Source organism: Cydia fagiglandana, chromosome 10 (genome assembly GCF_963556715.1).
Source record: "Cydia fagiglandana chromosome 10, ilCydFagi1.1, whole genome shotgun sequence".
In the NCBI taxonomy this organism is placed as follows: Eukaryota; Metazoa; Arthropoda; class Insecta; order Lepidoptera; family Tortricidae; genus Cydia; species Cydia fagiglandana.
The window spans coordinates 9,132,501-9,145,984 of record NC_085941.1 but is presented as its reverse complement, the minus strand read 5'-3'; the positions used below and the strand labels follow the sequence as shown (position 1 = coordinate 9,145,984).

At 35.0% G+C, this 13,484-nt stretch overlaps 1 protein-coding gene across 1 annotated transcript; it reads right to left on the bottom strand.

The window, feature by feature from the left end:
* Positions 1-2,522: 2,522 nt before the first annotated feature.
* LOC134667834 (cathepsin B-like) lies at positions 2,523-3,572 on the bottom strand. The gene has a single exon (XM_063525217.1). The coding sequence runs from the start codon at positions 3,535-3,537 to the stop codon at positions 2,533-2,535; it is 1,005 nt and encodes a 334-aa protein (XP_063381287.1). The 5' UTR covers positions 3,538-3,572; the 3' UTR covers positions 2,523-2,532.
* Between the last annotated feature and the right edge of the window lie 9,912 nt (positions 3,573-13,484).

Here is a 13,484-nt window from a genome sequence, read left to right as displayed (position 1 = left end):
CGTAAAATATTCAAATATTAAACAAATATTTACAAAACCTATCAGATCACACTGAAACCAGTACAATACCTATATGAACAAAAAATCATGTTTACAACTTACGTAATATGTTGGTGGCCTGAATTTCCTTACAAAATTTTCGTTACTTTGTTTATACTGATTCAAAATAGGAAACTATTGTATAAATTGAGCTTAGATGCCCACCTTACAACATAATACGATTCTTATTTTTTCCTAATTCGAGCAATGAGTTTTGAGTAATTGAGGTCATCGAACTTGACAACAAACTGGCGAGAACCCTCACACGTCTTATCTCACTCACACAAGCATGGTACGCGTGTACCTACACGAGCTTACCTACGCACACAGTCTGTGCGTAGGAACGCGTTTGTTTCATACATTTTATCGCCAGTGTCCGGGGTGTGGTGGTGGTTTGTTATATTTATTTTTGCGGTGGGAACATTAATTGCATGTAAAAAATACGCAAGTAAGTATAACGGGTTAGCACTGATTGACTAGCACGTTATCTTTTACGCGGATTAGCAAAGTAATATTTTGGTTTTAAGTATTTTTAAGGTACCAATATTTTAAATACCTAAATCAATAAAGAAGGCGAAAACAATTTCAATGAAATTTGCAATTGAGGTATAGACGAAACATCTATGTATTATAATAGTTAGCTACTTTCATTGATGGATGAAAGAACTGATGGATTGCATCGAATAAATGATTATGATTATGATTGTGTATAAAAGCAACACAAAACAAGCAATATGGCTCCGCCTAGTAAAAGGGGCCCACTGATTAACAGTCCGCCGGACGGTATCGGCCTGTCAGTTCTTCGGAACTGTCAAAATTTTGTTCTAACTGACAGGCCGATACCGTCAGGCGGACTGTTAATCAGTGGGCCCCTTTACACCCAGATATTTATCAAAATAAGCGTGAAGAATATTCTTCACGCTAGAAGAATATTCCTAATCAGACTAAAAAATAAATAATTTCCTATGACACTAGAAAACCGATTTTGTTCATTGTTAACTACGTCTAACAATATCAAATGGTTAAATTAATTTGACACAAGATCCAATCGCACCCGGCAATTAAGCCTTTAGCCACGATCTCGGCACAATAAACCATTAATTGCGCCGATATGATTTATGAGGTGAGCAGTCAAAATAAACACGCCACGCGAAACCAGATCTAATACAGTCGCCAATCAGGTGTAGGTATATCGGAGCGGCCTAGATGGTCACAAATATCTGAACACGCCTTTATTGTCCGGCGTTAGAATGCGTTAGAATACGTGTTCAGATATTTTGGAACACTTTGGCTGCTCAGATTTATCTGACGGCGTCTGTACAAGTAAGGAATACGTTTCAATATTTAAATGTATACCTCTGTGATACATCTGGGTAATTTTACTTAAAACCTACACAACGCTTTTTTGATTTTAGATTTTGATCCTACTAGGAGAAAAAAACTTTCCCAAGATCTTTATTTTCATTCCGTTGCCATTTTCCATAAACTTTGTATGACGGTAACGGAGTAGACGCATAGAAAAATGTATGGAGATTTCGGGACACTTGTTTTCTCCTATTAGGATCGAAAGAGCTCGTGATTCTGAGTAGAACTAATAAAAAAATACCAAACATAAAAAAATGGTCGCTCTATCTGAAGATATAATCAGTATAAGTGTCTTGCCTGTAGCTGTTAACTTATAAGTACTAAGTGTTTGTCTGAATAAAGAATAAAAGGGATATTAGTAAAAATCACGGTGGAACAAGCGCTGGTGGCCTAGCGGTAAGAGCGTGCGACTTTCAATCCGGAGGTCGCGGGTTCAAACCCCGGCTCGTACTAATGAGTTTTTCGGAACTTATGTACGAAATATCATTTGATATTTGCCAGTCGCTTTTCGGTGAAGGAAAACATCGTGAGGGAACCGGACTAATCCCAATAAGGCCTAGTTTCCCCTCTGGGTTGGAAGGTCAGATGGCAGTCGCTTTCGTAAAAACTAGTGCCTACGTCAAATCATGGGATTAGTTGTCAAGCGGACCCCAGGCTCCCATGAGCCGTGGCAAAATGCCGGGATAACGCCAGGAAGAAGAAGAAGAAGTAAAAATCGCGGTGGAAACAATTCACCGAAAACATTTTTACACTATAGCAAGATAAGGCCGTGTATCTCACTTACTTACTGCTGTGGCGCAACGACACGAAGTGGATCTTGGCCTCCGACACCAAAGACCGCCATGCTACTCTGTTCAAAATCTAATAAAAATAGTGTATGTAATGTAAATATTTTTGGTATCTAAATGAATCGCAAATTGAGTGTATCGTCCAATAGTCCTATAAAAAAAATCGAGCGCATTGAAATCAAAAATATGAACAGTCCCCAGACTTGTATTGTCAAATCATAAAAAAATAGAAACCTTTTTATAGGATAATCACACGTGGCTTTATTTGACCAAGAGATAATAACATGTATATTATTTAAACATATTAACTGAAAGGAGAAGTTGGTTTGTATTTTATTATTTAAAGCCCTCGTAAATCAGGTTCTCCAGCTAAAGCTACGCCTTCAATGTCACAGTGGTTTTCACCTCGCAGAATTTTGAAGAAACCTTTATCACCCCAGTCACTGTTCCATGAGTTGGCACACAACCAGTACTTATTGCCGTTTTCAACTCCCCACCCCAATATTTTAACAGCGTGATCACCAAGATATTCTCCTGAAGTGTGCGAATACACCCCGCTTTTGTAATGAACGAAATCATCATATACTACAAAACCAGTCTCGACTGGACCGTACTTATACAATTCAGCTCTAATCTGATCTTCTCCTTTGATCTTATAAACAAATTTACCGTAGTGCTTGTCTTGATTATACTCTATATTATACCCAGCTCTACATTTTTTTACACAGTCTGGTGTTTCACTAGATTCATTGCATTTGGGCCTATTTCCGTCCACATTACGTTCACAAGGAGGAATCTCGTAAGGCCTACATCCCTGAGATGAATTATAAGGTCCTCCTGATACAATACCTACCCCTTTCCAGAATAGCCAAGGCTCGTCAATTCGGCCGCCATCGCAATTGCCGTCGTGGTAACAACTTATCAGATCCTGAGCAGAGAATTCGAAATGTTTTGTTCCATTGGAGTAAATACAAACTCGATCGGTCATGACTTCAGTAGCCCCGTGAGCCCAGCCGCTGCCACACGACCCCTGGTCTCTGATTTCATTCAAACTTGGGCAACTAGGCCATTTGTCTCTTGGGTCAAAGTATTCGGGTAAATTGACAATCAGGTCATCTTCGTGAATTTGGAAGGGGAGCTTGGATACTGATGAACCCTTGAGTAGCCCCATTAATCCTTTGATGTAAGTGAGAGAAGTGTCCACAGGAAAGTTTCGGCCAGCTTTCCAAGTACTTTGCTTGGAATTGATCAGAGATATGAATTCATCCGAGAGTGGATGAATAGAATTCTTTGCCGTTGTCAATGCGGCAACATATAATAATAATGTTGCGATCGAAAGTGCCATCTTTTGTCTTACATTAATTATGTGAAATGGTCAATGCATGAGGTGCTTATAAACTTAACACTAGATTATGTTATTTGAGGCACGCAATACATAGACATATTTAAAAAAATTAACGTGAAAATATATCATAAAGATAGTGGAATATGTTGAATACTTACTTTTATAGCATCGCAACACAGCTTTGGTTGCGCTAACTAGTTTTTAACAATACCTACTCAAACCAGCCAGCTTATTATGGATGGCTTTATCCATCTTTATCCACGTGATAAAATAACTGTCACTTTTTAACACCGTGAGATAGAAAGTGACGGACACCGTTTAATCACGCTGTCACTTAGACAAGACACTCATACAAGAAAAAAATTACAGAGATTCAGAGGATAAATGTGGTCGTATGCCACTTTGCTTTAAAGTTTATAATCGTGGCATACGACCACGGAGATCCTTTGAATATCTCTGTAAATATATAAAAATGAAGTAAATTATATTACGTTGTATTTTTTATTTAAAAAATTATAACATTAATAATATTTCCTGTTTAATAATTTCAGATAAGAATTCTATCTTGTTTCATACTTTTTAGAGCGCGATTTGCAGTAGTCGGGTTTTAGTTTTTGAACTTATTTTTTAGTTACCTATCATAATATTTTTGTTTAAACAAACACACAAACTAATTGAATTATTATTTTTATAAACTATATATAGTGTATTTTATCCGTATCATTCAGTTCATGGTTATATTATTCTACATAGTTCAAATGCATTCGAAGAAATAACAACGTAATTAAAACAAAATTGTAATAATAAAATTACGTACATCGATAGAGTTATTTCCCTATGATAATATGGCACATTTCATAATTGAAATACTTTTTTAGCATTCCAAAATAGCGATAAAAGACGTTATGTACATCGATAGAGTTATGGGCATATGATAATATGGACAGTTCCATAATTTGCAATACATTTTTAGCATTCCAAGTTTAACTATCCACGTGTAAACTTACAAATCATACACGTTACCTTCATTTAAGTAATACTTAGGTCATACTGAAAATTTCTGGACTGGCCACTTAGAAAAAATAAGTTTTCTCATATATCAGAGTCCAGAAACTTTCAGGATGGCCCAACTTGTCTCCGAAATGTATCAAATCTAGTACGCAAAGTTCTTCAATATATATAAATACAGAAAAAAATAAAAAATATTTGCACTATTTTAACGGACGGAATGTTATATGAATACCCGTTACTATATGCTCGATTCGAACATTAAGATACGTTAATTAATAGATCTAGAAACGATATGGAGAAAAAGTGACATTTTTGTTTGAAGAAACATCAAATTTGATCTAGATCTATTAACTGACGTTATCTTAAAGTTCGAATCGGGCCGTATATTGTTGTTTTACCTTTTAAAAACATCTATATTGCCGCTATCATTCTATGCTATAGGATAGAGAGAAACAGGGAGATCAATAACAGCTAACTGATATGCTTCCAATATCGGTTTGATGTCAGTGTTCATTCGAATTGACCTGTGTTTACGTTTAAAACCTTCAACTTCATTGTCGTCAATTTAACTATTGGTTGGATCAGTTGAGCTGGAGAAATCCTTAAAAATAGTGAAATCTTTAAAAAATACACGATTAAAATTTGGAGATCCTATACCTTGCGTGGTATTTTCTAACAATCAAACGAATTAAATAGGTACCTATATATATAGGTACGTACAGTCGCCATCAGATATATCGGAGCGGCCAAGGTGCTCACAAATATCTGAACACGCCTCTATTGTCAGGGCGTTAGAGTGCGAGTTCAGATATTGTGAACACCTTGGCCGCTCCGATATATCTGATGGCTGTACATAAACAAGTGTGTGTGAGGGGTGCCGATGTGGAGTAGCATTATCAATATAGTCGTTTGAATTTTATTAACTGAATCTCGCATTTATCTCATTTCTCGCGCAGATATTTTAGATAGCAATAATTCTCACGTTAGATAACGTCTCTGAGCTAAAGATTACGTCTCAAGAAGAAATTGTGTAAAATACCAACCAAGGAATGACCGCAAGTTATATTTAATCTTTTACAACATAGGTGTCAACATATAATGGGTGCTTTTAAGCTCTTTGTACTTGAAAATGTAGAATTAAACGGGAACATTATGAGGACCCTTTGCGTAGGAAGGACACACAGATTCCGCTACTACTGGAAACGAAACAACTGAATAGTTATTATTGTACGAGGCGAGGGCGTATTAAAAGCAATAAAACTCGTAAAAATATGCAATAAAATTTAATAAAAATAATCTTCCTGGAACTGCCATGATATATATAAATTTAAATTTAATAATATATATATTTGATAAATAAAAAGAGAAGTAAATGATTTTTTTTTTAAATACACACAGTTAATAGCGCAATCAATAAATATTCGATTAATAGATACTTTCATTTTCCATTTTGTGTAATTAATTAATTAATTGTTAGCATTAAGTAAGTTTATTTAATAAGTCGCATTCGTAAAGAAAAAGATAGAGAAATGAATGTACCTAAGTATAAAAGTCCTTTTAAAAAAAGTAATGTCCATTCCATACATTAGACGTCTCTAACACTCGAGCTTTTGTTTCAAGTTTATGTAACCAAATTAGAATGCAGCCCGGGTACAGAACCCCAGGGTACTCCACAGGCCCCTAATTTGCTGGCTCTAACGGAACATTAATTGTTTAAACAATTTTAAAAGCCCTTAACTATATTTACATACTTGATGTTTTGTTACGTAATCGTTAATACAAAAGTAATGTGGACAACTCCAACGTAGGTACGGTCAGCCAAGAAAGTGGTCTACCACTTTTCGACTCTATCAATCAGATGATCTAGAAAAGTGGTAGACCACTTTCTTGGCTGACTGTACTTGGGTTTGTATTTTAGCATGAATGAAATGCTTGAAGTGCAATCATCTGTCTTTTTTTTATGTGATGGTGATGTGTGTGGTATTGCTGGTGCGACATGTAGAGGCGGATCTGCGCGAACCGCGAACTTCGAGTCAGCAATAGACGAAAGGTAGCATAGGACCGAGAAAAGTGGCGCTGTCTTGTGTCGGAGGCCAACGGCGCGATTTGGGAAATGAAATAAAGATTAACTAGATACGATATAGTAAAAATAATTATCTTTACTATTTCATATCTAGTAGATGTCTAATTCATTTCCCGAATCGAGCCGCAAGTCTCATTTTGGGGCGCTGAGCCAACGGATTAAGTAAGTGAAATAAATTGTATAAAAAAAATTTCCTTCGGAAACTATTTATAACTTAAATATGTAATAATATTTATTGGATCACATCATGCTAATATATCAGGTCAAAATATTTTAAATAGGTATAATACTAATAAACAAATCGGTTGTTTTATGACATGTTTCATCATAATTATTTTAGGCAGAAATGTGACTGTCCGGTACTTTCTTTTATATTAAACCAGTGGATTATAAAAGTGTTTAGGCTGCCACTTTGTAAATGACACGATTTCCAACTTTCCCTATTGTTACACAACTGTAAATGTATGTATTAGCCGTATCAGATCACCTCATAGTCAATGGACCACCCCGCTCCGACTACCGATACTCTTTTCAAGAAATAAACCAACAATTTCATTACAAAACAAAGCTACGCATTTTCTATGAATGAAAGCGCGTGGGATGCTATCCTTAATCAATAATCTTTTATCATGGCAAAATCAACCTTACTTATAAAAATATAGGGATCAAACTAGAGTGTTTTTGAGCAAAGATAGTCAGTGCACTGAAAAATGAACCTTATCAGTTGGCTTTAAAATTTAATTTCTGGTGTATTATCTATTTGTTAAAGGGAATTATTAACGATATCAATGTGAGAACAGGTGGTGCGGTGGGATTTGCTCTATGTAATTGCTCACAAGCGACGGCGTCCCGATAGCAGAAGCGACACACATGAAATATTACGGCGTCTGTGTGACACAACTGAATGGACCTACATTTAGCTAAACGTGTGTTTGAGTTAAGATAGAGTTGAGTAGGACTTCTTATAGGTAAAATCGAATTTTCAATTTGATATCAAAGTGATATTTTGTTATCATTCGCGCGCGCATTTCGCTCGTAAGGAGCAAGACGTACGGTCGAATGATAACGAAATGACATAATTTTCACATCAAAATGTAATTTATTTTTGGCGCTCGAGAATCTTAACAGATTCTTTTATTATCACACCGGACGCTCTTGCCGTGCCGGGCTAGCGCAGAATGTTTACGAGTATATCCATGGGTGAATTTGTAGTAAAAGTGTACATTTCAGTGGATTCCTCATTCATGTTACCAGGTAAAAAAGATGTCCTAAGGGAATATGCAGAATGACAGTTATATAATATGGTATACTATATTTTTGGCAACAATTTAGGTGTTAGATACGTTTGGTAGTAGGGTACGCTACGAAAGATCTCAACGCGCGAGAATCCTTGGCTTATGAATAACACGATTGACGCATGTCTCGTAGCAAAAAAGAAGAATAAAACATAGGTTATTCACCGTACAGTAGTTTTTTTTTATTGTTTTTAAATTTAACTAATTTTTTAATCGAACGAGTGAGCGAAGCGAAGCGAAGTTCTTACATTCGAGTTGGATCACGCGGCTGGCTAGCGGCACGTCCCGGCATTTCGATGTTTTTAAGCTGAACTGTCAGAAGATAGTTTGACACTCAAGAACTTAAGTAAATTTGTTCTAATTTAAATGAAATTGGGTAAACGTGTAGTTGAAGGCATTATATTTTAGTCATTAAATTATGAGCAGGCTCGATCAAGGGATTATTGAGGTAGAAGAGCTTAAAAGGCCAAAATGCTGTTTTTGAGAGGTCTTGCTATTCTGGTCATTTTATTTGCAAAAAACGTGGTCGAATTTAGTATCAAATGAAAGTGGTCGGTTTGCACTTTTATAATATCGATTTTTAATTTACCTATTTGAAATAATTAGCAAGATAAAAAGAAAATAATATAAACATAATATACGTATTTGACATTTGACAGGAAATATTTCGGCTTGGCAAAAATACAGGTTTTTTTAACCTCTATGATTTCTATGATGACTTAAATCTAGGGGAGGGACAGTCGTATATAAAGCACTTTATTCGAAAAAATAGCGACATCTATATTACTTAACGCTTAACTTTTTTTTAAATATGGCTTCACTTTATTTCGTCAGAACGGCTTAAAAGTCTTGTGTCCAGGGCATGGATCAGACAAAAAAACATCTGTTGAACAGATTATTTATGGCCATCGTTGCCATGGAGGCGATTGTCACAAAAAATCAACTTTGTCAAATAAAACTCAAAATATTATAACACCCATTGATTGTCTGTATGTACTACGACATAATTCAGATAAATAAAAATACTTTCAGTTTTACAATGTCAAAAGAAACAAAGTTTTCATACGCCATCGCAGTTGCTGAGAACTTTATTACCAAAAAATTTTTAAAAATATTTGGCGGGTAGATTCACAACCTGCTGCGTGTAATTGTGTGTTATTCCAGCCGTGTATGATAGGTAATTTATTTACATCAACAGTCAAATTAAAAGTACCTGATCTGTTTTCGTGTATTAGTAAATATCCTGAAGCCTTTCTTCAAAGTCAAAGGTTTTACGTTCGCAACATACTTAGACGCTATTTATGCCCCCCCCTGATTTGACGTTGATATTTCTGGTTAAGAATTACAGATGGCACTTCAAAATGGATGCAAAAAAGTTCCACGAGAGGGCTCTCTTTGTTCTATATATTTTACGAGTACATACTACTCTGCTTAAATCTATCAGTCAATGGTTCCACAGACCTTGCAATAAATCCAGGCGATTTTTGATCCATTCAATCCATTGCCGCCTATAATGCGACATAATAAAATAGTAAAAATTAAATTAAATGGAACTCAAAAATGTCCATACTAAATTGTTGCCATGTATAAAGCATTTTACGTGCATTTTACGTCAAAAATGTGACAGTTACGTAGAAAGTGGTGCCCTCATTTATTTTCTACTATAGTTGGTCAAGCAGATCTTGTCAGTAGAAAAAGGCGGCAAATTTGAAAACCGTAGGCGCGAAGGAATATCGTCCCATGGAAAATTTGAATTTCGCGTCTTTTTCTACTAACGACATTTGCTTGACCAACTATATTTTATGTCGCACTATACGAGTACCTAAGTAGGTGCAACAAAGTCAATCGCTCTATAATAATTTTTGGTTAACTGCGAGTTCTCAGTTCGGGGCGAACTACTAGTTAGTTTAATTTACAAACTTAAAGCTCATCCATTAAGTGATTAAGCAGTGGCAGTATTTGTCTCACAAATTTTACAGGATGGCCCAAAATACTTTGTAAATTTTTTTACCCCACTATTTTATCGTATTTACGCATTTCACCCTGTAGACTATTAAAAAAGTTTCATAAAGCTGAGAAAGTAGGTTTAACGAAGTTAGTCCAGTCTAATAAATAAAAATTCCATTCCATATACTCGATCCCGTCTATGCAGGCAGTCTGCAGGCTAGATCTAGAATTTCTAGTGACGTTAGTACTGTGGGCGCCGGATACCACCCACGCCCGTATCCCTTCCGGTTCCACTTCATTCATACTAAAAGGCAATATACTGCCGTATTCGAACTTCAATATATTCACAAGAGACGACACGTACAAGATCCATTCTAGATACGTTATAGTTTAGATATCAACTAGTTCTCTTCTTGCAATTCGGGCAACCAATGTCACTTTTACGTTAGATAGCGTAAGATATGTATTAGATGTGAATTGGATCTCTAAGTCATATCCTGTGGAAATCGTTCAAGAGTATCTCCAGAATCGCGCAAATGTCAAATTTGACAGGTTAGATCTTAAACATATCGTTATCGTATCTTAGTGATGTCTAAAAGATATCTAATAGATGTCTATTTCAAAATCCGAATCGAGCCCATAGACACATTATCCTAACTAAGTAGACGTAAAATTGTTATTATGCCGGGCACTTAAATGGGAGTTATGTATTACGGACATCAAAATATTCAAAAGGATAGGCGGAAAATTTACCAACGAACAACTCAAATATGATAATTGTATGTATAATGTATACAATTTATTCGCGTTTCACTATCATCTTTTTTATTAGGGTAAGCACGTGAAAAGCAGGTATTTTTACATGTTTGCTTGAGTGTCAGTCAATCACTTAAAATATCAAATTATATTAAGTCACAAAGGGACATAAAAAGAAAATGTTACAGACTAACTATGAAATGCATCTTCTATCAAAGAAATAATGTCTTATTTATAAACTTGCATTTTGATTAATGTACGTACTAAACAAATTTTCTCTATTACCAGGCGGACTCAAAGATATTACATATTTAAAATGTATAAGGATAATAAATTATACTTATCAATAAGACGATAATTGAATATTTTAATTAAAACATCAAGTTAATTTGTCTCCCGTGTCTCGATACTATTTGTCATTAGTTGTTTAATGAATTTATACTTAAATTTATTTATTTATCGTTTAGATTGTAATATGACCTACTATTTGAAAGTAAATATAGGTAGGTAGTCATAATATTCTGCCCAAAATAGGAGTAAGGTACTTTTCTGGAAAGTGCCGTGAGCTAAAGCTAAATTAATTAAATTAAAAAAACTTAATATTCTAAAAACATTCCGTTCAACCCTCGTTAATTTAAATGTATTAATTGTCCGAAGCGTTAGCGAAGGTCTCTGTTTTGACTCGGGCAAACTGCTTTCGTTTGTCCGGATGTTCTCCACTACACAGGTCTCAACCGATACTCGTAAAATTTTGTAAGCAAGTTCAGTAGTTAAATCGATTTTTTTCTGTCGTTTCGTTTTTTTTGAAAATGTTCAAAATGGTGTAAATTGGCACAAAGGACTTAATTGCCACAAATGGCACATATAAAATGTCATTTAAGAGCACATGTTGCAAGTACGCTGTGATAATGATTCAAAGAAGTACTTAAGTATTTTTTGTTTTTACTTTTTTAAGCTTATGAATCTTAAAGCGAGGTCTACAGCTCACATAGCCACCAGTAAAAAAAACACAGCACAATAAAAAATATATATGTACCTATCTATTTTTTGCTAAACAGCTTGACATTATGTTGGCGTTGGTTTAAAGGTGGCAGGTTGACACACCTTCGGTTATCGTTTATTCGCGACTCCGCTGCCTCCATAAATCATAGCATATTTACATACTCACAAAATACAAGCCAGTTAACATGTATTCTCATGGTAGTAAACAAAGGGTTACGGCTGGTATCGCCACACGTGGATCTCTTGAACTATGCTGTGTGCACCGTGCATTATCTAGACATGCTGCATTTTTAATGAAGCAAGATATATATGTGTATAAATGTCGTAAATTTTGGTAGACTCCAAATGTTACTGGGCGTGTTAGATTTATTTATATATATTACTCAAGGATTATCATTTCACGATATTTTTTATATCACGTCACGTAGGTGGGAAACCAACATACCAATATATAGCTATTCGGAAGGGTAATAAACAATGTTCGATTACTCACCGCTTTGCTACAATATACGCGATACATATCGTTTTTATTGCGGAGCATGAGACCATTAAAACAGGCGACCGACGTGTAACGACGGTTTACTCCACTTGGGCACATGAAACGCGATTGTTTTACGCGACGCACAATACGTATAACGCGAGGTACAATACCTTTTAGAAAATAATATATTATCTACACGTACGTGGTCTGTAAAAAAAATTGTTGTTGCAATAATTATTAAAAACATAAGTAAGTTCAAGATTAATTCTTGTTTAGTTACATTTATAATTATTTCTGCACATTGTTGTACATTACTACTCAGAGTTATAGTTCAAATTACTTACGAATACTAATAATATTCATTATTTAACTACATAAACACTAACCAATAGTATATGTATGCCTCAGTTAATTCTTCCGAGTATCCCCAGTAGGCACAACCTCATCACATACTTCTTGTTTTTTATTCGTTAAAACATCGATACCGACTTAACACTTAGGCAAGAAAACCTTAATGTTTGCAAATAAAGTTCGTCCAGTAAGATTTAAAGCATACCTAAATAGAACGACGCCGGTGCAAAAAAGAACCAACCTAAAGGACCACCACTATCACTGGGAACAAAGCGCACAAAGACCTACCTTTCAACTTATAAAATAATAAAATCACATAAAGGTATAAACTTTTACAGCGGGTAACAAAATCTGTGTTTATAAAGAGACAAACTTCGCGCCGGCGCGAAATCAAGGATTCGCAAAAAAAGGCTTAAGTGACAGTCCTTAAGTAGCCTACAAAAGGTCTATATTCTTCTGATCCCACTGGTATTGTTGTGATAGTACTATATGTAACATTATACGCTGTAAAATTTAATTCACACTCTTCTAGATTCGATCTCGATGCAGATATAAACACTTTAATGTGGTGTGGTAATAACTCCGATCGAAGTTTAAATAGGTAATTATAATATTTATATTATTATATAAGCTTTATTTCTCACACATCCGTTTTAAAATTGACTTTTCTTTTGTTATATCTTCACGATGTGTGATCTCTTAAGGGTAAAAGCCTCCTCCATCTTTTTCCATTTCTCTTTGTCTATAGCATTATTCTTCCAAATATTTCCTGCAAATACGAGTATATTAAAATATTATTTTTATTCATTTCTATCGTTATCTAATGTTATTATTGGAAGGAATTATTATTTTAAACTAAAAATCTTAATTAAAGACTTTTCATAGCATCTGTCATCTCCATAAGTACCTACATATAATAATACTAGCTGTGCCCGCGGCTCCGCCCGCGTGGAATTCGGTTTGTATCAGTAAGCTGCTAAATATATAAAAAATAGTAAATTACATTACGCTGTATTTTTTT

What these genes read in the sequence shown, in the direction of transcription:
- LOC134667834 (XM_063525217.1), bottom strand. Translation starts at nt 3,537, where the DNA reads ATGGCACTTTCGATCGCAACATTATTATTATATGTTGCCGCATTGACA.